This window comes from Rhipicephalus sanguineus, unplaced genomic scaffold (genome assembly GCF_013339695.2).
Source record: "Rhipicephalus sanguineus isolate Rsan-2018 unplaced genomic scaffold, BIME_Rsan_1.4 Seq952, whole genome shotgun sequence".
In the NCBI taxonomy this organism is placed as follows: Eukaryota; Metazoa; Arthropoda; class Arachnida; order Ixodida; family Ixodidae; genus Rhipicephalus; species Rhipicephalus sanguineus.
The window spans coordinates 31,286-58,503 of record NW_023616361.1 but is presented as its reverse complement, the minus strand read 5'-3'; the positions used below and the strand labels follow the sequence as shown (position 1 = coordinate 58,503).

At 45.3% G+C, this 27,218-nt stretch overlaps 1 protein-coding gene across 1 annotated transcript; it reads left to right on the top strand.

Moving 5' to 3' along the window:
* Nucleotides 1-527: 527 nt before the first annotated feature.
* Nucleotides 528-26,841, top strand: LOC119378738 (uncharacterized; the record flags this gene model as incomplete). Its single annotated transcript, XM_037647773.2, has 7 exons — nucleotides 528-667; nucleotides 1,925-2,059; nucleotides 5,746-5,893; nucleotides 11,179-11,335; nucleotides 18,465-18,618; nucleotides 25,579-26,424; nucleotides 26,580-26,841. Coding segments are annotated over 6 exons (1,063 nt in total), but the record flags the coding sequence as incomplete, so codon positions are not given.
* Between the last annotated feature and the right edge of the window lie 377 nt (nucleotides 26,842-27,218).

The window sequence follows — 27,218 nt, the reverse complement described above, 5'->3', positions numbered from 1 at the left end:
ACGCTTTTCATAAGAGAATGCTCACTTAATCGTAAAATATGCATACAACGAGATGAGTGGTACCACTGCTGCCTCGAAATCACTGCACCAGCAAGCTGTGACTTCATGGATTTTATAGGTGCTTGGTGTGGTGTGTTAATTTTTTGTTCTCTCTGTATCCTGAAAAAGCCAATAACTGAACTTTTGAGTGTTTCATACTTTTACAGCTTCAAAACAACCCACACAAGAGAAATTCATCAGGACAGATTACATCACATAGGTGTATTGGCACTGACGTTTCAATGGGAAATGAAAGCAGAAAAAAGGCAACTTTGTTCCTAGTTTCCTGTTAATGTGATCAACCTACCAATAAAGACGGAGCTTGAAAGAATACCTTGACAGTCTCTTTAAAAAAAGTGTTTCTGCTTAGTGTTCCTGGAATAGCACAACATGTTTGTGTGACCACACTGCTTTGTTGGCGGTATCGTGTTGTATGCACTTGATGCTGACTTATTGGAGGTTGATGACCGGAACACCGTTTTCTGCAGGGATGAATCTGGAGCTGCGGAAGTAGACTGGTTCACCGTGTACAAATGCTGGTACAGCACAAGGGTTGTTGCAAAGTTTCCTCAACACATTCGCAAGCTGAAATCTTTCAAAGGGGAAGTGACGTGCCTCAAGACATCGGGTAAGTGGCAGGGTGTACTACAGAATATGATGTGCTTAGTCTTCTCGAGTCTCTCGAAATCTGTTGGCCAGCATTACCTCTCTGGATGCACCCAGTATGTGTTGTAGGTTTTCTGAAAGTGAAACAGATTTGACAGTGTTGCGATAGAAATTGTAGGAGCACTTGGCATAAATTTTCACCATTGTTGTCAGCGTGATTTTTCTTCTCGGATCAAAGTGAACAAAATGCTATCGTACCCCGAAAGTAGTGTGCTGTTGGTGTGAGAGAAAACATGTGAGGGTGAGCTGAGAAGCATGGTGACTTTATTCGCGCTTGCCAAGGGAGCGAGCACTTGTCCTGCACCCTCGCGTGGTAAATGCTCTAGCTGTCTGCGCGACCGAGCACATAGGCGGCCCCCATCTTGCCTGTAATCTGTCGCAACTGCAAAGGCTGAGCAAGCGGTGGGGTCACCACCTGTCCCGTGACTTGCAAGACTATCCCGCTTCCCACAAGAGATATGCAAGTCTTCAAAAATGTCCCGCAATTCACACTTTTCACATTGAACTCAAGGTGGCCAGATGCAGCACCTTGAGTTCAGATGCATCTGGCCACCCTGTTTGAGGATGTGTTAGCTGCGAGCACTCCAAGCTTCTGGAAAAGTCAGCTAGCCATGCCATTCATGGCGGCGATGAATACATCTGGCAACAGCTGCCTGCACTGCATCACTGCTCCTGCTAATGTGGGTCGCATACTTCTGAACTGGTCGAATGCACGTACATAGTGTCTTGCCACCGGTTGGCAGTGGCAGTCTAATCAGACCAAGCCATTTTAGAGGCAGTTTGATCTGACAAGGAATGTGACTTCGAAAAAGTAAAACAAGTGGCGTTGTGTACTTGCCAGGCTCTTACGAGTAACATGTGAAAACTAAGCTGCAGCTGTGTGAGCTGCGGCTGTTTGAGCGTAGCTGTTTGTGTGATCGACTGTGTTTTTATTTAAGGAATTTTGATACAGGTATTAATGAACTTGTTGCGTGTCGTAGCATATTAGTGATGTATGAAACAGCTTTGTTTACATAGATATGAAGTTGAACTTCAACTTGTATCACTTACTCAATTCCTCTGTTTCAGAGGTGACAAAAATTTATCGCCGAAGTTAAAAAAATTAGTCTAATTCCAAAATTCGTTTTGTTTTCATCTTGTATGTTGCGTATTGTGTATTTGGCTTATGGACAGTCTGGTGAAAGAAAGCTGTAACTGTTATTTTCGTTATCTTTTTCAGGAGATATAATTGTGAGTGGCCACACATCTGGATGCATAGCTGTTTGGAATGCTCGGAGTGGCTGGCCGATAAATTTCATGGAAACATCTGGAGATGAAATCTACGATCTAGCATTGTTCAATATTCGTGGCCCTGGTAAGGTTTGCTTTGGTTGTGCCAATCGAAATGCTTGCTTTAGTGTATGATTTAACGACAGTCTGCAGTAAGGTAGTGCATGCTTATGGTGTAGGCTTAGTTAGATTATTAAAAATTCCGGTATGCAGTCACCGCTGCTTCCACTTTACTTTCTTCACCGTTACATCATAATTACTACAAAATAACATCCTGTATACTTTCTTTGGCTTTCTTGTCTGTTAGTTCTCATTAATATTGTGTCTAGCAAAGAACAACGATATTGCCCTTCCTTTGCTCATTCATAGCAAGGGTCTCGTTCTGGCAGACTGAATGCCTTAAGGTAGTATACGAGGGATTATTGGTCAGCTGCCAGCTCGTAAAAAGATCACGTGCTTCTTGACGCCAGCAGGCAGAAAAAGTGTGTTCCATACTTGCTGTCATGGCTGCTAGTGGCGCTGACTAAAACTCGCAAGTTTAAAAATGCACATATATACCCCATAAAATGGATGGGAGGATGGCTGCCGCTGTAGCTCAGTGGTAGAGCATCGGGCACGTTATTTGAAGGTTAGCGGTTCGGTCCCTGCCAGTAGCACGTTATCTTTCTGTCCACTTCACTTTCTTCGCAGTTACATCATAATTACTACAAAATAACACCCTCTATACTTTCTTTGGCTTTCTTGTCTGTTAGTTCTAATTAATTATTGTTACAACATGTATTCTATAGCCAAGAAGTATGCTGCATTTTGCTTCAGACAGTACAGACTGAAAAGAAAAAGTGCCGCAATCACAAATTTAAATATTCAATTTTTGTTTTGCTCTACTAACAAGTGCCATTGCAAATCAGTTCTGTGGAAGGTGGTGGAAGGGATAAGAAAGGGAAATTGGCAACCACCTGTTTGTAGCATGAAGCCACACGGAAATCGTTACACATTTCTCAGAAAGAAAGCTTCTTAGCTGCCGTCCTGGTCCGGGGATCAAACCTGGGCCTTTTCAGGGCTGTCGCTCTACCTGATGAGCTAACCAGGAAGCCATCCACTTGCAGCACGAGGGCAAATGCATCGAAGTACATGGGCACATATTGTTGCAAAACAGTACTGTGGAAACCTGGAAGGTGGCAGAAGGGATAAGAAAGGGAAATTGATTTCCTTGTGGCTTCGTGCTACAAACGGGCGTTTTTCAATTTTTCTTTCTTAACAAGTGACGTATGTTACTGCGAGAGGTGGATATCTCGGATTTTTAGATGCGAAGCAGCTTTTGCGCTGGGCTTTGTCCGTAGTTCCATTGGCGACCGTCCGCTTTCTAAAACCTACCATAGCCATCTGTAACATATTGAGCGCGTGCTCGCACCAAGGAGAAGTCTTCTTCATCTGGTTCTTCGGCCACTTTGATGATGATATGTGCAGAGCACGCGCTCGCGCCAGGAAGTCTTCTTCGCCTTGTTCTTCGACCGCCTTGACGATGATACGTGCAGAGCACTTTAGGGGCCCGGGCTGCCCAGGCTGCCGTATGCTGTCCTAGCTTGGCGTAATGCAGACAAAATCACGTGTGCTGGCACGCGCTAGCGCGTTCGGGCCTGTGTAAGGGGCTGGGTAAGACGCTGTGGCCTCTCCCACTTACACTGTCTCAGCAATCATGTGATGGCTTCGGCAAACAAGATTCTACAGGCGCGCGATGAACCAATGTGTTGTATCCTAGTCAGAACGCGCTGGCACGCGCTAGCACGTTCGAGCCTGTGTAAGCTGCTGGGTAAGATGCTGTGGCCTCTCCCCCTTACATTCTCTCAGCAGTCACGTGATGGCGTCAGGGAACGAGATTCTGCAGATGCGCAATGAACCCGCGTGGCGTGCTCCAACAAGATTCGGGACGAGTAATAGCAACAGCAACTACATTGAATTTACAGTGTGCTCCACATGCAAGGACCCGTTAACATCGGGCAAGGTGCCTGTGATGAATGGAACTTTAAGTCGACCCATGCACTCCTTCGCATCCCCACATGGTTCCCTTTAGTGGGAGATGGTGAAATTTTAGATGCGAAGTATCTTAAGGCGGAGCTCAATCCGGTGGTGGTGGTGGTGGTGTGCGTTCTGACCACCCTTACTGCGCATGCGCATACCCTCTCCACACACCTCCTCTCCCCTCTCCACACCTCCTCTCCACTTTCCCTCTCCCCTTCCCCTCTCCACTTTCCCTCTCCCCTTCTCCTCTCCACTTTCCCCCTCTCCCCTCCCCCTTTCCACTCTTCCTCTGAAACGCGGGCTAGACATGCCGAAATTCTCTCCTGCTCAACGCCGCGATGAGCTCGAGCGCATGCGCGTCCCCTCCCATTCTCTCTCCTCTCCTACGCTGCCCCCCTCTCGCCCGCCTGTAGGCCGCGGTCCCCGCTCGCCCTGTGAGAATTAACGGCCAGACTAGATGGAAGATACGACGCGCGTAGCGTCCCTCTTCGCGTTCCACGACGCGAGGTCGGTAGCATGCCCAACGAACGCCAACGGAACGCGATCGTGCAAGTGCTCCGGCTTCGCATCGCCTCATGGTCCCCTTTAGCGGGAGATGGTGTAATTTTTTTTTAACAGTTGTAATATTGCATTACAGAAGTGCAGAATTGAACCAGGCATCACACGATGTGAATTGCATAATGAGTGGGTAGTTTACTACTGCCCACCATACAAAGGGCTCAGGCATAATTCATCACCATCATCAGCTACAACATCGACGCAGTGTACAGCTATGTAGGTGCAAATTTTGCCCTACGCGTGTATGGTGGGTACTTAAAAAAACTATGGTGAACCATGGTGTTGTGGTTCTCTGCAAGTGTACTCGCAGTAAGTGCCCTTAAAAGTTGTACAATTGTCTCTAAGGCCTCTCCTCCAGCTTATGCTGTGACTCTGCTGTGTATTCCACACAGGTCTGGCCTTATTTTTTGGTGCTTGTTGAAGCATGTTCTGAATCATGAGAGAGAGAGCAACTTTATTAAAAAAAAAAAAAAGGTCCGGCGAGTTCTTCGGGGAATTGGGCTAATATTCCCACCTAGGCGTCGGCCACGAGCCCTTGAGCTCTGGCGGCTGCCTCGGCCCGCTGGACGGCCCAGAGTTGGTCCTTGAGGGCGAAGCTGAGCAGTGCAGTCTCCCAGCGCGTTCGGTTCGAGGCTGCGTCTCCGTCTGGTACCCCACCTCTGTCACACTCCCATAACATGTGTTCCAGGGTAGCCCTGGCCTCGCAAAACTTGCATCTTGCCGAATAAAGCTCTGGGTAACAGAGATCCAAGATCGCTGGGCTCGGAAACGTTCTGGTCTGCAGCTGTCGCCACGTGACCGCCTGCTTCTTGTTCAGTTTTTGGTGTGGTGGCGGAAATTTGCACCTGGCCAATCTGTAATGTTGTGTTATGTCTCGAAAACTAGTGAGGCGATCCTCCCACTCCCACTCCCCGCCCGACGTCGCGGCCGAGGCGGCGGCGGTGTTGACGGTGGCGGCTCAGTCCGTAAGCCCTCGAGCCGCCCCGTGCGCCGCCTCATTGCCAGCGAGCGAAGTGGTGTAAAAAAAAATTTTTTTTTGGCTGTGTACAAAATGTTTTTGTGGCTCTTTTGTGCACAAAACAGTTTGGATTAAATTGTGATATTTTAATTGGTTAAATTTACAACTTGAATGATGGCTCGCTTGATTGAAATATAACAAAGGTATGGTCTGTTGAGGGCTACTCCCACTTGCAGCTAAGCTGTCGCCAGGCCAACTCTGCTACAAGCATGGCCATGTTGTTTGTTCATCGCATAAGACACAGCTGGAAGTCTACAGTCTGGAAGATGGAAGCTCCAGCTGTGCCAATCCGTTGGAGACAGCTTACCCTGTGGTGTCCATGAAGTGAGTGATTTCTTTGTGTGTTTGAGTTGCTTCATTAGTAAAGTAGAACGTCGATACTATATAACAAACATGACTGTAACTGATAATAAAATATAATTAAGTTGCAAATGGCCACATTTATAGAAGAGCTTAAAGGGACTGTCTGCCGTCCTTCATCGCTTTTCTGTTTTGTACCGCAATAGAAAGCGTACCGTCTGAAGTGTCCAACCTTGCAGCGGTTTCTGTGGAAAGTGAGTAGAAATTCTTAAAACAGAATTTTTCAATCTGCGTTCGGTCTTCTTCCATTGGCGTGAAACATGCCCACAACACTGGTTGGTGGACGCGATGACGATTGTAGTGCCAGTAAAAATAAAACTGAAAGCACATGGGATTTCTGTAGGATTACTTTATTTTCGCTGAATACTAATGTAATGGATGTAACAGTCGTTTTCAGCAGTTAAATGAAGCCTTATTATACGAGTACAGAACACTTCTTTTGCTGTAATCTGCCGCAATCCAAGCCAAGTTGATTGATCAAAAAGAGATGATAAATGCACGCCTTCACATCGCAGCACATGTGAGACATCCTAACAACAATACAGCGGCACAGTACAACCAGCGCAGAGGGCCGCATGGCATAACGCATGAGTTGAAGGAGACAAAATTGAAGACGGCGCCGCACGCAGCACAGCCGAACGCCTTTTTTGATGCGTGAGGGAAAAAAAAGGAAAAACTACTCTCTGACACAACCGAAGGCTGCTTCAAGTGCGTAAAATACAATTTCAAGTTATACATGTTTGTTTTTAAGCAAAATGATTCTACCTGCGAGGATTTCTAGTCCTACCAGTAGATTGACCTCATCGCTGTTGGGTGACGCTAGCGGTCATTCTTTCACGATTTTCAAAATCAAATTAAAAATATAATTCCTTTTTTATGGGACAAATGCATGCTCGTTGCCGCCAATGAGACAAACGATCTTTTCATTTTCACCACAATCAGAAAATTTTTTCCGAGCGGTAGACAGTCCCTTTAAGCAATGCAGCTATACCAAAGGCCCTTTCAGCTAACCAGATGCGATTCCTCATACTGAGTTGATTCTTTAGCTTCTTTAGAAATTGGCCTGAATGTCCACAAGTAATGCTGCTTTAAACTAAGTTCCAAAATGTTTCTCTGATATCATTTTATGAGCTTGTCATAAACACATTCTTGTATTGAACATTGGCTATAACAAAAGTATTGCTGTAACAATGATAGAGTCCAGTAAAGGTATGAAGTGTGTAAAACGAAAAGAAAGCTTTACAGTGCCATTGACAGTGTTTTGTTTTTGTGCTATTTGAATTACTTTTTTCCTAAAAGGGCAGGACTTCATAAAATGTGTGACAGGTCGTGCCAGAGATAGTTCGTGGCATTTGGGAGGGCAGCTAAGTCTTGTTTGCGGCATCTTATAATCTGCCATCATGTATCGGCTGTGAGATCAGCTCACAAGTTTCTGTCTGCTAAACAAACTTGTCTATCAACTATTTTGTGCACTAGACCGTATTCAGCTGGAAGCACCTAATCACCTCCGTGCCAGCAATCCAGTTACACCTCCATTTAAATCTTATCTCAATTTTTTTCTAAATGTATTTGAACAGAAAAAAGACATTTGTAAATTTTAATGAGTAACATGTCCATAGAATAGAAGACTACTTGGTCCTTATTCAAAATATAAAATACTTACACACTCCTAATAAACATGTTTAATTCATGTGTTCTACAGATGTTTTGAGTGTTGATACCAAAATGTTTGGTTCACACAGGTCTCAGTTGAACTAGCTTACAGTTGATGTTGTTATGAAGTTTTTAAAGTGAAGTTTTATTGTGACTTGCACTCCCCACTTAAGGGGTATGGTAGGGTAAACAGTCTGTCCTGGTTTCAGCTTTATATCTCAGGAAGTGTTCAATATCTTCTGAAATTTTGTATGCTCAATAAGAAAGCTTGTGGCCTTCAGTCTGCGCAATTTTTACTCTATCTTTTCTTACTTGTTTGTGGTTGAGTACCAAATTTTAGACTGGTGTACAAAATTAAATGTACCTTTTCTCAGAAACAAAAAAACAACGTGATATTGGTATTTATCCCTACCTATAAGAATGGGTTCCTACATTTATATCACAAGAAAAAAAAATATTGTTCTCACTTGTCACATGCCGTGAGAGTGACCTCGGTCGGATAGTTTTCCAAAAAAAAAAGTACATCAAGTCTGGAAATTTAAAAAAAAAACTGATCGTCAGAAAAACATGATTTTCTGTTTAAAAACGTGCGTGGAACGTGCTCACAACGTACAGCACTGTCTAAGCTACAAAAGCATTTTGGTGGGAAAATTTGCAATGAAAATGTATGAAAATGGTAGGAAGTGAATATGTTCAGCTGACCTAGCCATAGCTATTATAAAAAAATGCATGCACGCAGAAACAATGATGGAAAAGAGCCCACGCCTGCTAACGAATGCGCAGTCTTTGGCACCATTTTTAAATGGCTTGGAGCACTCCTACATGCTCGCCAATTCACGGTTTTTCTCCTCAGAGTACCTATGTATTATTTTTTAGTAACGAAATTAAAAAATTGCTTTTTTGGTCGATCTAGCCTACCATACCCCTTAAAGCTTGATAGTACAATCAGATATCGGTTTAAGGAACACAAATAAAATGAATAGTCATATATTATGAAGTAAAGCTAAAATATTTATCTCTGATATATAGCAAATACAGCTGAAGCTCAACACACAATAATGCTGTTGCTATACGCAATATGCATTATCAGCATATAATTCGTGGTGAGGTTTAATAATAGTTGGGGTTTAATGTCCCGAAACCACGGTGTGATTATGAGGGACGCCGTAGTGGGAGGCTCCAGAATTTCAACCACCTGAGGTTCTTTAACGTACACCGAAATCTAAGTACAGGGGCCTCAAGGATTTTCTCCTCTATCGAAAATGCAGCGGCCGCGGCCGGGATTTGATTCCGTGACCTTCGGGTCAGCAGTCGAGCACCATAACCACTAGATTACCGTGGCGGGCATTCGTGACCAGGCTTGAAGTCAGGGTACCACCCACTTACACGCATGAACACCTACAAGCAGCTCGTGCGATTTAGGGGCCCTGCCTTAAATGAAGACTTTAAGAGCTGTTTGTGACATGCTAATAGCACTTAATTGTATTTTGCACATTGGTATGTGTTTGTTAAACAGTACAGCTATTGCAAGTGCATTGACCTGGACAAGTTATTCTTATTAGGGGTGTGCGAATATTCGAGTTTTGAATTCAAATCTAATTAATAGCAAATCGAATAATTCGATTCGACTTCCGAATCGCTAGTATCCGAAGTTTCGAATTATTTGACAGGACAAGTACCTTAAACGCGACAAAGGCTAATGGTGCGACTTGGTTAGAGTGGGGTGGCTAAAGCTAACGCTAACGTCGTTGCAGTACACCTTTCCTTAAAACTTTCACCGATATGATGGTTCGAAAGCGAGCGCATGTTTATTTTAAAGGAGATTATGTCATTTGCGTACGTAGAAAAATATGCCAGGCCTGCGCTGAAACCGCAGCACCGTCACAGCGAAAGCTGGAAGAGCGGTGTTTCTAGAGCCCGTTGTAAGCTCTCTTGGGGCTACTAATACAAGTACACTAGCAAGGTACCCACTACGCCATAAATCACAATTTTTGTGAAGTTGGGAAGCACCTACTTAGCCATTATTCGTCATTCTGCGGGGAAGCAAGGCACCAGCTACACGTCTGTAAGGCATTATGTGCACTTTGTTGACGCGACGACTGATGACGATGAAGAATTATGGCTCAGCCCTTTGTAATGGGTTGGAAGCTTTAAACGGCCCACCAGTTATGTAATTTGCATTGGGTGACGCCTGGTCGCTATTTCACTCTGCCGCCATGCTATATGACATACGTTACCGGGAGAAAGAGAGAGGGGGGGGGGGCAGAAGTTTATTGAGAGCCCGAGGAAATGGATCATGCGCTTATGGGCTTCCTTGGCAACCAATACAAGTGCCCTTGCGAGGAACCCACTACTCTATAAATCATTGTAAGTTTTGACAAGTAGGGCAACAGGAACTGTGCCATTTTTTGTCAATCTATGGAGAGCCGTGGTACCTGCTAAACGCATGTAAGGCACTATGCGCACTTTGTTGATGCTGTGCCCGATGACGATGAAGAATTATCGCAGAGCCCTTTGTAATGGGTTGAAGCATTCAACAACCTTCTCATTGCGCAATTCGCATTGTGTGACGTCCGGTTACAGAATTCGCGTTTTGCGGCGCTTGGTGCTTATTTTTCTCTTCTACTACGCTACATTGCATATGTTAACGTGGTTCCTTCCCAACATGAAGCCTGTATAGGACCTTTTTGCAAAGCAGTTTCAAGCACCGGCATGGCTCAGAGGTTGAATACTGGGCTCCCACGCAGAGGGCCCAGGATCGAACCTCATTCCATCCTGGAATTTTTTTCTTATTTTGTTTTTTGTTATTTCGAGCGGTAGTCGTTACGGACACCGGCGGCTAAAAAGAAATAACATGCGAGATAACTGTCAAGCCCTTCACAACTTCGCTTCCGAAACCAATCCAAGGACTTCTTGCCTAGTTCGGTCGCGTATGCAGCAAGCTCTATAAACGTCCCGACTTTGGCCCACAAGACCCTCGTGACTGGTTTCACATGTGAAAATTTGTTCACGCTGGTGCAGTCGCCACTGCCGCACCGTACCGCTCGTTCAGAAACTCCCACCATTCTTGCGCGCAATTAAAACGCTGCTGTGAACGGGCGCCCAAAGATTTTTAGGCCCACAGCACCAATTGCGATGAAGCACAACATCACCACTGTAAGATGAGCCATATTACGCTACCATAGGAAGCTAGCTACCGTACCCTCTTCTGTGAGCCGTTAGGAGGTTGGGAGTGGTGCTGCTTACTGGGATGGCTGCTCCTCTATAAACATCCTTGCGCACCTATAACAGGTGAAAAAAAAATCTCCCAAACAAGTGTGTAATAAAGCTGTCGCCACGCCGTAGCGTCAGTGATTTTTCCTTTGTAATGCCGTAAATGGTGGTACACGTTTCGTGTAAATATACTATAAGATATTCGATTCGATATTCGATATTTTGTGTCACTATTCGGCACTGTTCGATTCGATTTGAGATGAAATTTCACTATTCGCACACCCTTAATTCTTATCTTTTGTCTATGTTTTTTTTTATAGTTAACTGTGTCTGTGTGCTTCACTTAGGGCTTTGCACACTACTTCTCGTTTTGCTGTTTGCAGAATCTGCAATGACCTGCTGGCCACTCTGAGCTTGGAAAGGTGCGTTCTGTTGGTCATGCGGCTGACATTGACTGGAAACGGGGTCGAGTTTCACCCCCTGCTGAGGTCCTCCTTGCAAGAGGGTGCCTGCTCATGGATAGGCCTAAATGAACACTGCGTGAGTGGGACACTGTATTTGTGCACTCGCAGCATGCTGTTCTGGCGACAGTACGGTATAGGAGGGCATAGGCATGTGCAGGGTTCTCCATTAAGTTTACCCTGTGGTCGATGAAGGTCAGTCAGAGTGTAGCAACTCTTGAAACTTGTTGATGTTAGTTTCAGTGGATAGATGAAGTATGCAAGTGGTGGGAAATTGTCAGACAGGAAATGGCGCTGGAGACTTGTCGCGCAGACATGTAACTAATCAAAACATTGGCTCCAACGACATTGATTGCTCATCAATAAAAGAAATGATGAGATGTTCTTTCAGACTATTTTGAATGATTTTGTTGTCCATACTCCACATACGTACAATGGAATGCTGAGGATGATTGAAAGTTGGGAAGACAGTCCCTTTGGCTAATCCTGGGAGAACAGGCGAAAGCCGAGGCTGTCACGTTTGATTCGCTGTTAATTTGCAACATTTGATTCACCTTTAGTGTATATTCAAAAGCTTATGCATATTTGCGTGATGATTTTAAATATAAAATTATTTTATAAGGAAAGAAGATGACTTTTAAGGGCAAGTTATCTTTTTGTCCACTTTACTTTCTTCACATTTATATCCTAATTACTACGACTAACATCCCTTATACTTTCTGTGGCATTATTGTCTCTTAGTTCTCATTAATATTGTCTAACAAGAAAAATGAGCCCTTGAAAGTCATCGTCTTTCCTTCATTCATAGCGAGGGTCTCATTCTGGCAGACTTGATGCCTTCAGGTAGTACATCGTGAAGAAAATTTCAACAGCGCGGGAATAAACACGAATGCACAAAAAGAGAGCTGACACGGACAAGTGCTGACTTTTTTATTCAGAAAATACATACCGTATTTAGTCGAATCTAGGCTGCCCTCAATTGTAAGCCGACCCCCGAAATTCGCAAGGTCAGAAAAAAAAAAAACTTACCTCAAATGCGGGCCAACTTAAAAAAAGAAAACACCGTTTTATCGGCAGAAAACTGAGCATTTTTATTGCACAAGGGCACACTCCGTAGGCATGTACTATGTAGACGTTTATTCGTCGTCGTCGTCGTCATCGTCCAGCGTTTCGCGAGCACGTGTTTAAGGCACGACTACACTGCACGATCGCTAGAAAACTGACCAACTCTGCGCTCGCGCCTCTGCCACCTCCGCATCATGCAACAGGAGGAGAGGGTGTCGCAGTGTGTGGCATTCGCCGGCACCGTAATCATGTGACCCGACCCATCTTTGCCTGCCTTTGCCGGTGTGAAATCTCGCCGGCTCGACAACCCTTGCTGCAGGAACGTGGGACTGCGAGATTTCGGAACAATGGACAGTACGAAGCAGACGACACAGTCAGCCTGAGTAGCCATGGAGACCACCACTGAGCCTGAGCGACCTCGTCACCATGCAGCTATTGTAGGATGTTGCGAAAATAAGCCTCGGATACGCATGCAGAGCCGTCTGCATACGGTAGCCTGAGATCGGCGCATGGTGAGCCGCCATGCCACTAGCACTAATGGGCCTTTAGGTTGGTGGTGGCTGCGATAAAATCATGGTGTTACGTCTAACTGTCGTACCGGTCCCGGTATGATACGTCGCGAAGTGCGCTCAGGAGCCGACCGAGTGACTACCAAAGAGAGCGGCCATGGTGCATTTTCACGCAGCTTGGGCCTCGTTTGACCGTAATATTAGCCGCATGAGAGGCGCAAGCAACAGAATCTTTCAATTGATTGCAACAAAAGCATGGCCTTCGAGATTCAAATTGCAAAGATGGCCATCTATGACGTAACTGCTCGCGAAAGCAAGGCCTTCGAGATTGGCATCTACTTGACAAAAGCATAGGCCTTTGAGATTTGTATTGGCACAAACTGGCGTGTATGACGTATTACTGCGAAAGCAAGCCTTCGAGATTGGCATTCACTTCTGCCATCGCGTTGGCGTAGACTCATCATCATCGTTATTTTGTTGGAGAACGGGAGGAGTCGAGCTGTTGGAACTCGCTGGTCGTGCGTGCGGTTCGGGTCGGACTCGCCGCGCCGGTCGTGATTGCGTGTGCTTAGTTCTTTCATGCCTACAGCTGTTGGTGTTAAAAAAATCACATACGTTGATTACATTTCTGTGGATGAGGCCGTCCTAAGCTCCGCGTTTCTATCCATCGACTAGATCGCGGCTGGCGCGCCAATTTTCGTGCTGCTCGTAAGAATTGAAATAAAATTCTGTACCACTAAATATTTTGCCGTTTTTCCTGTTTTTCGGCTCTTACGTTTCCCGTCTCTTACGTTTATTTCCTACGGTCCCTTCAAAAACGTATCAGCGGGGTTCTACTACTAGAATCTAAGCCTACCCCCCCACTTTCGCACATTGTTTTTTCGAAAAAAACATCGGCTTAGATTCGAGTAAATACTGTATATGTAGTGGCTGCGCTGCACAATTTTTCACTACATATATGTGTCTTTTTCTGAATAAAAAATCAATTGAAAGTCAGCGCTTGTTCATGTCAGCTCTCTTTTCGTGCATTCGTGTTTATTCCCACGCAGTTGAAATTTTCTTCACGATGTACTACGAACTCGCCCAAACACTCACGTTATTCAGGTAGTATGTGAGGGATTATTGGTCAGCTGCCATGTAAGAAGATCACGTGCTATGTGACTTCAACAGGCAGAAAAAGAGTGTTCTGCACTCACCGCCGTGGCTGCGATCGGTGCTGACTAACATTCCTAGCATCATAGAGCAGGTAATGCAAAAAAATATGGAGACACAAGCCAGGAACATACACATGAGACAAGCGCTCATCTCGTGTTTATGTTCCTGGCTTGTCTACGTATTTTTTCGCCCTACATGTACCTGCTCTATGATGCCTTCTTACAAACTCGCCCAGATTTCCTTTCTCATAAACACTCCTAGGTTTAAATGCACATACATGCCCCATAAAGTAGACGGGAGGACGACCGCTGGTTCAGTCCCTGCCAGCAGCAAGTTCTTTTTTCGTCCACTTCACTTTCTTCACATTTATATCCTAATTACTACAGTTGAACACGGATATATTGAACCCACATATATCGAATTTTCGGCTATATCGAACTCGTAAATTGTCCCCTTGAATATCCTCTGTAAAAGTATAGAAATTCGCACGTTTACATCGAACGGTATTTTTACCCGCCATCAGATATATCGAACACTGCGCGAGCTAGAAGGCGCGCATCGGCACTCGCTGCGCCCTGCAACCTTCGCGGCACTGCCGACACCCGATACGCTCGAAAAACGTGAGGGCGAGAGGGCTCAGACTGTACTCTTGTTGGGCACATTCTCCAACTTGCGGAACGCCTTTTTCTTCTCTTTTTTGCTCTCTCTCTTTCTCATGCTTTCTCTGCGTTACCGTCGGCTCGGAGAACAGGAACGAAGTAGCCGGCAGCCTCCTCCTTTCGCCTTTTCTTTTTTTTGGTGTTTTGTGAGTTTTGACCAGCCAACCACAGCTCGCGCCTTTTGTATTTGCTCAGCCAACCACAGCTCGTGCCTTTTGTACATCGCTGCTACCCTCACAGGTAGCCCGGGTGCCCGGGTAGCCATCGCGACAGATCGCGAGTGCTTTGTTGGCGGAGCCCACTTCCGTAGTTGCCGCAAACCACCGCGTTCCTCTTTTGCGTGCTTGCTGTGTGAGCTGTGCAAAGGCGCTGCGGACTGCTTGAATTTTTGACTTCTCGTGTAGCAACGGCCAGCATCAAGAAGTGCAAAAACCGTGACTTTGCGACGAAGTTGAAAGCCATACAGTGTGCTGAGGCGGGTGAAAAAAGTTCGACGGTGGCGGACGACATTGGGATACCACGAAGCACGCTGAGCACCTTGTTGACGAACAAGGCAGATATCAAGGCAAAGGCGGCAGAGCAGCGAACGTCGGGAGCCTGTCATGTGCGCGCTCCTGCCCACAGGAAAGTAGAACAGGCAGTCTGCCTGGTTCTTGAACAGGCACTCTATGCATGGGCACCGAGCTGAAGGTTGACCTGCTTGGTGCCATTCAAATTATGACAGGCGCCCCTGGCAAGACATGAAGATGGACACTGTGACCAACTGCTTCCGGAAGGCAGGCTTCGTGATGGCGGAACTTGCGGAAACCGGTGAAGACTGCGACGACGAGCGCATAGACGACTCGTGTCGTGAGTTGTCGTCCCTCTTCATGGCTGCCATACCACCCGAAGTGTCTGCAGACGATTTTGTGGAAGCGGACTGCAATGTTCATTTCAAATTGCGGTTGCAGTGCAGGGGAAGATATGAGACAGGGACCTACGAAGACGAACGCTGTGAAGGGGGCTAACCACCTCCTTTTGTCCTGACCGCGGGCAATGCTTTTGTATTGTTCGAAAAATCAATTAAAAAAAAAAAAAAAAAAAAAAAAACAACAACACGTGCGATAAAAACTGCATGCGATAAATGCCCTCCGAAACACGAAGCCAACACAGCGCTCGTCTTCGTCGGTTCCTGTCTCGTGTCTTCCCCTGCACTGTAACTGCAATTTGGACTGGAATACCAACTGGCCCTTACTCACACCTTGCAATGTTCAGGCTGTTGCGAGCCTCGCTGACGAGGACATTGTAGCTGCAGTCGCAGGGACACAGGATGCCCAGGCCAACAGCTCAAGTGGCGACGAAGATCGTCCGGACGAGGCGGCGGCTGCATACGCTTACTCCACCGCTGAAGTGGCAGCAGCGGTCGGTTTGATTCGCCGATGTTGCGCCTACATGGAGGGAACCGGGCTGTCGCACCTGGACAGCCTCGATAAGATCGAGGCCACAGCGTCTTCAACTTCATTTCGAAGACAAAGAAGCAGGCCAAGATAAGCAATTTTTTTTTCACGCAAATAAAACATTCTGTTGCATTGTGTGTGCGGAATTAGTTGTCATTCTTGAATGCGCCGATTGTAGATGATCGTCCGCCACTGGTAAGGTCTCGGGACCTGTATTTTTTTATATCGAATTTTTCACATATCGAACTAGTAATTCACGATCCCCTTCGAGTTCGATGTATCCGTGTTCGACTGTACAAATGACATCCCCTATACTTTCCTTGGCATTATTGTCTGTTAGTTCGCATTAATTATTCTTTAGTAAAATATCTGTTTTAAGATATCAAACATTTCATGCAGCTTTTCGGGAGAAAAAGTGCCTTAAGTGAGAGAGTTACACAGTAAATCATCATATCACTAAATCTGGGATGTGAAATGTATGCAAAAAAAAAAAAAAGAATGGGGGATTAAAACCCATTTGAGCAAAAGTTGTCATGTCAAGCATTTGTGAGTGATATTCCAGCTTGTCAACTTACTCATGAATGTTCAACATATCATGACTTTTGTGCAGATGGTTTTCAGACATCCATTTTTGTTTTTTTGCGTACATTTTTCATTAGAGATTATTGTGATATGCTGATTTATTCGGTAACTGTCCCAGTCTACGCAAAATATTGCTCCCAAGGAGGCGCATGAAAATCTTGGCATATTAAAAACTAGGTGCGTATGTGCCTGCATCACAAGTTCAACTAGTTTCATCAAAATTGATCAGGAATAAGACAAAAAAAAACATGGCTGATCCCTCTATCATAGGAATCGGTATAATAACACGAAAGTGAAACGTGTCTTCACAGACATAGTTGAGCGTTTGTTGCACATTCTTTCACGCCAAGGGCGAAGGAATCAATGCTACCGCAACAAATTGTAATGTCACGCGCAGAACGGCACAGCTCGAAACTTGCAACGCACTGCTCAAGCAGAAAGGATGCATGGAACGAACATACACAGGATGAGAGCGAACTGACTGTCACATTTGTAACTTATTTCTGCATGTGCACCGCGCTCCTTTAGCAAAAGCGGCCGCTGCAGTGAGCCAAGTGACCTTCGTGCTCTCAACGCGAGACGTATAAACCACTGCGATCACAAGATAAGCGCACGCACAAGCGACCACGCCCTGTAGACGTGGGCGCTCGTCGCAACGGCGACGACCTTTCAAGCGCGCTCTTCGAGCCCTTCGCGCCATCTCGCTAGTGATAACGAAAACCCGCTGTAACACAGATCTCTGAGTACAGCCACCGGCAAATGGTGTACATAAATAGCTCGCCGTTAGCATTACGAAGAACGTGCCGTCCGTGGCCGAATCGTTTTGCGCTGCGAAGCGAGAGGTCGTAAGTTTGATTCCCGGTGACGGAACTTTTTCTTCTGTTTTTTTTTCTTTGCCCATTGTTAGTCTTTACATTTTACGTCACATCCGTGATAGAAATACGTCAGTGGAGCCGTGGTGGACCGCGGCATAAAACACTTTCGTGTTAAAAATTTATGTAGCAGTGCCCCCCCCCCCCCCCCCATTTTTCAATCATCGTTTAAAGTGGTCATGAAACACCCCTTGGGCTTGTTGAAAAAACATCCTGCGGAAAGCTGACACGGCTATGAACTGCTCAGCCAAATATTGCAGTCGTGCGGGCCGCGTAAAGTCTGCAAGCGGAGCGCAAAGTTGCTGTTTTCTCAGGCTCCCTCTTTTCAAACAGAGGCCAGTTCTCACTCTCGTCGGTGGGCGGGGCGCCTGTCAGTTGAAGTCGCATGTCTGTTTCTCCGCGTCGCAAAAGACATAGCATCCTCATTGGCCAATAGCCGACATAAATCGAGAGCGGCATTCAGATCAGATGCGCTTCTTGCCACGGGGTGCCGCCACTTGCCGGCGCCGCACTCCTCAGTCTGCTAACTTTACACGATAGCCACACTTGCACACACGAATCACAGTGGGAGAGCGATCGCGTTTCACAATGCGTGCTGATGTAACTTCTTTCCCCCGTGCCATCCCTTCCTGTGTAGCTTCCAGTGCACTCGTCGGCACAAGAAAAGAGAGAAAGTGCTGAGAGCATGCGCCAAACCCCCGTAACTCCGCTCGTTCTTGATGGATTCGAGAAATTTTTGCGGCAAGCGGTTCGGGAGGCAGTAAACTTCGATACTGAAGTCATTAGATCATTACTTGGAAGTGTGGTTCATGACCCCTTTAATATGACTGGACTGCAAGGAAAAGAAACAGAAGCCCAGTGCACCTCATGGTAATTTGGGGCTCTGTAGAAGAGCCACCCTACGACCACATGTGTATGGGCCTGCTGCAGGTTTTCCATGTGGGACCATATTGGAAAGCAGGCAAGGCCGTCATTACAAGCCATGCCGGGGAGACGTGGACGATGGCGCCAGTTGACTGCAAGGAACCACTGAACGTCACACTTGCCCTTGTCCAGAGGCAAGGGATCTTTGTCATTGCAACAGGTGAGTGTGTGTGGTGTTTAAAGGGCCACTAAAGAGAAAAACGATTTTTCTTATCGTAGTCAATTACTCTTTCACAGTTCCAAAATCACCCTACTTGCTGCGAGAAGACGCTTGGTAAGCGAGAAAATGCACAAAGAGGAAATGCGGGCGGGGACGCCACCTTGAAATTCCCACAGCTGTAACGTCATAGATTTTGATGGCATCTCTTCTGTCCTACATTGTTCCTAATCGATAAAAATGAAGTACATTGACCTCTGAGGGAGCCATAAACTCAGCATGCAAAGTTTCAGGAAATTTCGTTGAGCCAATGTCACCAAAATACGACAAATACACTTTCAAATATACTTTCAAATATGTGATGTCACGCACGAAGATTTTGGCGCAAAATTTAAAAGTGAAACTTTGACCTGACTTTCTCCTCTATTAAACTTATGGTGTGAAATTAATGACATTAGAGTTTTCAGAGTGCAGTTTATCAATCTAAACTGATTCATCGTTTAACTCTAGTGTCCCTTTAAGCCTTTGAGGGTCGAATTTTTACACGAAATGCACTCCAAAAATGTATTTTTTTTATTGCTGAATTAAATTATTCAGACGATTTTATTTCAGAAAGTAATTGTCTGAAATATTTTTCTGTGACCGTAAAGTGACAAAAAAATCATTTTTGTTGTTACATACACATGGTTTATTCTTGAGTAACATCAAGCAAAATCCTTAAAAAAAAACACTTACACAGTGTTTTATAAATAAAAATTATGCATTGTATTAGACATAGCTCACAGACATACAAAAATACACTTGGACAATAGCCTACATTAGAAGAATCACCGCTCAACTCACTAGCTGCAGAGCAACTGGCGTGCATTTCCATAGCATAAGCAAACTGCGTGAGTAAGCGCACGAAGAAAACTGTATGGTTGTGCACTTGTCCGGAAAGCAAAACGAGTGAAAAAGCTATAATAATTCTTCATCTTATTGCCAACAAGACGGAGTTAGTTTTTTCCCCGAGTCCCCAAAACAGGAAACACAACCACGGTGGCATCGTTTGTGTAATTTAGCGCCGCACAGAAATAGATGTAATCGCGCCCCGGGGAGCAATAAACGAGAGAGTAACAAGTGGTCATCCTTTGAGAGATTAGAAATCGGACAGCCATCACCTGTGGGCGCGAGAAGCGATAAGCACCCGAAGGATGAAACAAAAACCAGCCACACCATGCGCACGTGCTCAGATGGGCAAGTTGAAGGCGGCGTGCCGCTTTGTAAAAAAAAAAAAGCAACGTAGAGACACATCGGTGCATGACAAAATTTCTACGTATTCCCTAAGTGTGCAGCACATGCCAAGCAAGAGAAATGATTGAAAAAGGTGTGCGTTTTAAACATACAGGCAATGTCATACATGTACGGCAAAAACCCTTTGGGGCCTGTTAGGTGATGCTGTATACATGTACGGCGTAAACCCTCAAAGGGTTGAGCAAACAGTGTTGAAACGTCATGACACAAAATTTACGTCTTGATATGCGGTTATTGTACAGGCTGTTTGTGTATTGATGCGAGCTACCTATCGAAGGCTCCTTAAAAGGGACACTAAAGAGAAAAATGTCTTTTCCTCGTATTAGCAAATTACTATTTCACAATACCGAAAGCATCACTCTTACGGCGAGGAGACACTTGATAAGCGAGAAAGCCTGCCAAAAGAAAATATAGGTGGCGGCGCCACCTTCAAGTTCGAGCACAAGCTCACTGTGACATCATAAATTTTGACGGCATCTGCTAGGTCCTACATAACCGTTTATCGGTAAATATTGTTTACGTTGCAGTCTAAAGAACCCAAAGTCTTAACATACCAAGGTTTCAGACAATTTTGCTGAACCACCATGGCCAAAATATGCTAAAAGACTTTATCAATGAGAGCTAACAGGCAATAATGCTAAGGAATGTATAGGGGATGTCATTTGTAGTAATTAGGATATAATGTGAAGAAAGTAAAGTGGACGACGCAGGTTCGGTCCCTGCCGGCGGCAAGTTATCTTTTCGTCCACTTTACTACTGTCGCCCCCCCCCCCCCCTCGAAATTTTTCGTGCTCTCGTACATCACCGACCAGGGGCGTCACCCGCAGGGGGTGGGATTTATTGGGCTTCAGCCTTATTATTATTTATTTAATTATTTATCTTTTTCAGACCCTCAAAATGTTAGCAAAAGCAAGTTTGATATCGGGCTCTACACAGATGACTCAAAAGTGGATGATCAGACAAAACATCAACTGATAACTTCTCCTTGGATTCCTCCGCCAGGCTACATGTTTAAGTCTATGAACGATTTGAAACAGAAATGAAGGTTTCAGGTGGCTTGGCTGGACAGGTATCGATGGCTTAGCTACTCAGCGCTTCAAGACGGTGCGTTTTGCCGAGTGTGTGTCCTTTTTAGCAGAAGTGAGATTGGCAAGGGCCAACATGCGCGCACTGGGGCCCTTGTATCCCAGCCATTTCAAAAGTGGAAGCACGCCCTCGAAGTCTTCGGTGCACATGAAGCCACTAAATATCACACTGACGCTCAGCTGGTAGCTGATAATCTTCTTCAGACCTTCTGAGGATGTGTGTCCAATATTGTAGATCAACTGGACAATGGCAGGCAAATTCAAATAAGAGAGAACCGAAGGAAGTTACAGCCTATTGTTGAGACAGTTCTCTTTTGCAGGCGGCAAGATCTGGCTCTCTGTGGCCATAGAGACAGTGGTCCCATGGATTCAAGCACAGCCTCCTATACAAGTACAGGCAACTTCAGAGCACTGCTTCATGTGCGAGCGGATTGTGGCGACACAGATCTAAAAAAAGCATTTGGAAAGTTGCCCAAATATACAAAACCAGATTATAGAAATCTCTGCTGTAATCATCAAGGAAAGCCTAGTCGCAAAAGTAAACGCTGGCAGGCTGCTTCTTCGTTCTTGCTGATGAAACGACGGATATTGCTGTTATCGAGCAGCTTACTGTTTGTGCAAGGTACCTGAATAAGGATGCAAACGAAATCGAAGAAGTGTTCTTAGGCTTTGTGTCAATTCACGACCAAAGTGGCCGGGCCCCTCGCCGACACCATCATAAGGTTAGTTATAGATATGGGAATTAACATGCAGCATCTCCGTGGTCAAGGCTATGATGGTGTAAACTCGATGGCCGGCAAAACGAATGGTGTTCAAGCTGCTGTTCGTGAGAAATATCCAGCCGCACTCTACACTCACTGCGCCAGTCACTCCCTTAATCTAGTTCTGTGTGTGGCATGCTCCATCACAGACATCCGAAACTGTTTTGGGACTCTAAAGGCAACGTCAGCCTTTTTCCGTAAATCTTCTAGCCGCTCACATGTTTTGCGAAAAATGATAAGTTTGAGCTGTCCTGAGTCTACAAGGCAGCGCCTTTAGGGACTATGCGAAACGCACTGGGTCGAGAAGCGCGATGCAGTGCTTTCATTTGTGAGCCTCTTTGAGCCGTTGATCGCAGCACTAGAGGAGATTAAGTTTAATGGAAATGGCGAAAGTCCAGTGCAGGCAAACAGTCTAATGTTGGCACTCTTGTCACCAGCGTTCCTTGTAAGCCTGCATGTGGCGGAGCACGTGTTAGCACTGACTTTGTCACTGTCATAGAAGCTGCAGACGAGGAGTATCGACATGAGCGCTGCCATTGACAACATAGAAGCGGTACAGCAGACAATTGAAAATGAGCGCAATGCTTCTTTCTCAAAAATATTTGCACAAGTGCAGGCATTGGCAGAAAAACTGAATGTGGAGATCACCAGCCGTCGAGCCGGTGTCCGGACGCAAAACCTTGGGAGCAATGCATTCGAAAGCACGGAAGAATATTTTCGCAGAACCCTGTTCATTCCGTTCATGGACCACATACTAGCCCAGTTAAACCAACGGTTCGAAAAGCACAGGGTACTTCTAAAGCACTTTTCAGTAATTGTGCCATCCGCAATACCACCAATGCAATATGATCGGGAGAAAGGAGCAGAAAATCTTCTGACCGTTTTTGCGCATGATGTCGAAACGAGGGCTGCTTTGGGAGAACTGTGACTATGGTGGACAAAGTGGGCGAACAAAGCAACAAACCAGCGTCCCAGTACAGGAACTGATGTCCTCTATCTTAAAATGTACTGATGGGCTAGTTGGTGAGCCATGATTTTGGAATAGGCAGCGCACAAAAGGGCAACGAATACATACACATAAAAAGACTCAAACACAAGCGCTGTACAGCAACTGGTGATTTATTGTCGAAAGACCCGGCTTATGTATGTGAACACGCACATGGTATCCGCTGCTGTCAGAGCGCATGTGCGTGTTCACATACATAAGCCGGGTCTTTCGACAATAAATCACCAGTTGCAGTACAGCGCTTGTGTTTGCGTCTTTTTATGTGTACGTATTCGTTGCCCTTTTGTGCGCTGCCTATTCGAAAGTCCTCTATCATTGTGACAGCAGGTTCTATCCAAATCTGTACAAGCGACTCCAGATTCTAGTCACCCTTCCAGTGACCACTGCCAGTGCAGAGAGAACGTTTTCAAGCATGAGGTTACTTAAGAACTACTTACGCTCCACGATGTCTGAGGAACGCATGGTTGGCCTGGCACTTCTGTGCGCCCACAGAAATGTTGACATCAGCGCGTCGGAAGTCATTGACCGCTTCGCTAAGCTTCCTCGCTGGGTCATCTTTGTCCTTTTGTACCGAGCAGAACAAAAATCAGCGCAAATGGAAGGAAAAGACTGCTGTTCCAGAGTTCAGGTCAATGAGCCTGTAATTCTGACGCAATATTATTGTTCACCATCTTTTAAAGCCGTGAGGATTTTGTACCTTTAGTAGTTAACACCGTGACCTAATATAAATATACGAATACGAGTATCAGGTGGACATTAACAGCCAATCGACAGCTTCACCTTGTTCACTGAGAGGTCAGCATACGCGGCGTTACCAAACAAATTCAGCTATTGGGAACCTGTACTAGCGGCATTGTTTGTTACTTTCATTTGTTGTTTTTGTTCTTCATTGCTTTTTGAGCTAGAAGCGACAACCCTCCTTCTATATTGAGTGCACAATAGTGGTTCGCACTTTTAAAACAGTTTTGAAATAGTTTCTTTCGTTATTTCTGCGCTCTTCCTTTATAGTTCTGTTCACATGGTGCGTCCGAGACAGCAGCTTGGCCCAAGGACATATCAGTTTCTGTGATTGTGCAGCATGTTCTTTTGCCTTATTTTGGGCATTATGTATAGTGATCATTGCTTAGTTCCGTACATTGATTGCATATTTAAATGTACATTTGTGATGTTTTGTGGTAAGCATACTGGGCACTGTTTCCGGTGACTTATGTGTTGCTCGTATTCGAGGTGTACTTTCCCAATCTTGTTTTTCCCTGGCCGCATCATTTGTGCAAAAAGATGAACATGTTGCGTGAACAATCTGCATTAAAATATTTGATCTCGTCCTGGTTATTCTGTGGACCTCATTTTTTTGTTATCAGGCGCTTCTTCAGTTTAATGCTTCATGCAATTCCAAAGTTTACGTGATATTTGCCATACCTCTTACTCACAAAAAAATTTTAAAAAATTGAAGAGATTGAAGACAGTTATTCCTGGAAAGATTTTGCTGGCATGCCAACATAATATTTTTATGAAAAAACACATTTCTTACTCGTTCTTGACAGTGCGCAACATTCAAGAAGTGATTTGCAGCATCTAATACAAATTGTCACTGGTAATACATGTTATTCATATACTTAGTCATTCGAAAAATTCAATGAGGAGGTCGTGCTGCAACGTGAGCCCCCCCCCCCCTCGAACGTACTGCCACAAACCCAGTGGTTTGTGGCAGTACCGCAGCGGTGGCTACATGGCGGAGCGTCTGCTTCCAATGCGGGATGTACCGGGTTCAATTCCCAGTGCCGACCTGAAACCCACCGGTTTTTCCAAAGAGGTAGAGGAGTACACCTACCTGTCGCTCAGTTGTTTAATGGGTACTCATCTTGAAAGGTGGCCCCAGAAGGCTCTGTGAAGGCCTACCACTGCCTTGGTGAAATAGTCAAGCATCCACCACTGCTGTGGGTACCTACCAGTAATACCTACCAGTAATAGGGTACCTATTACTGGTAGGTACCTACCAGTAATAGGTACAAGCGCACTTCCGGCCTGGTGCTCGGCAGAATGAAGTTCATAGTCGCTTGGGAGGGCTCCCACCCTGTGGGAAATTGGTGGCATTGGACCGCCAGACCTAAAATAAGGTCATCCTCTTTTTTTTCCTTTCATTTTCTCCTTCGTTACAAAGGCTAAAAAGCCAATCAGGTTAGTCGCAAGAGTGACGCTGCAAAGCGCTGCCTTGTCTCAAAGCAGAGACGGCTAAAAACTCAGTGTGGAGGTGTGCTGCTATCTGTAGCAATGTGTGTGTTTAAAGCCTTATAACAAATTACACACTTTGAGGCGAGCACTTCAATCGTTCTGTTATTGATCAAAGGACCTACACTACCGGCTCAGTGGCTTTGTGAAAAATCATCACCACTTTGTTTTAGTGTGTCTTTAATGGTGTTTTGTTAAGGGTGTCTTTTCCTATGATTTTGGCAACCTTGGAAGTGGCTGGCTTGAGTGCACTGCCCTGCAACACAGACAAGTAATCTTGTGGCTCCTGACTGTCGCTTGGTGATGTTCAGGAACTGCTTGTGTCACCATTTGGAATGTTTGTGCATAGCGCAGAGTTTGTTGAGCCAATGTGGCCAAAATACAAATAAACATTTACAAATCTGTGGCGTCACGTGCAGAGATTTCGTCACGAAAGATGAAACTCGCCTTAATTTTCCCTTATATAATGAGCCTGTGATGGTGAAATTAACGACAATAAAGCTTTTAGAGTATAATTTATCAGTGTAAACCAATTCATTGTTTCATGTTAGTGTCCCTTTTAACCATCTCCCTCCGGTTGCTTGTGCAGTTGACATGGGGCTGTACATATCGATGAATGCCGGCCATCACGTGCACGAGATCAAGGCTGCTCGGCAATGGAACGGACGGGTGACTGCATTGGCCCTGCGAGGCCCTCTGCTGGTGATTGGCCTAGACAGTGGTCGGCTCTGTGTGTATCGTATGCAAGACTTGGTTGTTGACATGGAGTATAGGTTGCCGGACTGGAGCCAGCAGCTCTACAAAGACCCAATCATAGCTGTTGATGTGACCAGTGAGCCAGATACCATGCAGCCCACTGTAGTAGCAGCCACGCGCCATGAAGTTCATGTGGTGACTTGGCTTTTCTGCTCTGTGTGAAATGTTGGCCTCCATGTGGCTTCTATTTATTTATATTTAGTATTGTATGTACCTGTAAGCAAGCTAGGAGAACCTTCCATAGGTGTTTCTTCTTGACACTGAAATGTGCAGCTGTGTTATGCAATACTCCAGTTTATCATACTTTGAACCACTTTGATGCATACTATAACATAGCTCAGTCATTGTTAGTACAAATATTGCCGATTGTTAAGGAAAAAGAACATTACATTCTTCTTTTGTAATTGCTGTACAGTATGCCTTTCATAAATATGCGGGTTTAGGTGATAAGATTAAACAGAATTCACCTATATTTTACTGTGGGTGTCGTGTTGTTTTCTTGATAATTACGATGTATGTTGTGATCAAGATATGGTTACTAGTTGCAATTGCTCAGTGGTGCCTTGTATCAGGAGTGAGATTTCTTGCTTGACTCCTGGGACTATATTCTGATATGATCACTTTCTGTGACACTGTCACTTTTGTGAGATTTTGCAAGGCTACCACCGAATACATTTAGGTGTTAATACTTGAACATGTTTAACTTAGCGCAACGACGACGTGGACACGAGAAGAGGATACAAACTCTCTTGTGTCCACGTCGTCGTTGCGCTAAGTTAAACATGTTCAAGTATTGTCACCAACTGGCCCAGCTATCAGTTCTTCTACATTCAGGTGTCTGTGGATCATAGTTGTTTGACACTGTGCCAAAGGTGCTAAAGTTGTGAGCCAACGCTCATAGATGCTGACACATGTGGCATCTGCCTTGTGAAGCCTTAAAAGTGAAAGTGTCACCAGAAGCGACTGTCTCGGAATAGAGCCCCTGTATTGGAGCCTGTCACTAGGTGCTAAAGACGTTGCACGAAACCAAAAAGTCTTTAAAATTTTTTCTTGTAGGCTTGTGCACGTACAACTTTTTACAGCGAAAGCTGTTATGAGATCATTTCACCGGCCGTTTTTGGCGCCGTAGTTGTCCGCCGCCGCCGCCGCCGGTGTCCGTAACCAGTATCGCTCGAAATAAGAAAAAAAAAACGAAATAAGAAAAAAATTCCAGGATGGAACAAGGTTCGAACCTGGGCCCTCTGCGTGGGAGCCCAGTATTCAACCTCTGAGCCATGCCGGTGCTTGAAACTGCTTTGCAAAAAGGTCCTATACAGGCTTCATGTCGGGAAGGAACCACATTAGCATATGCAATGTAGCGTGGTAGAAGAGTAAAATAATCACCAAGTGTCGCACAACGCGAATTCTGTAACCAGGCGTCACACAATGCGAATTGCGCAACGAGTAGGTTGTTGAATGCTTCCAACTCATTAC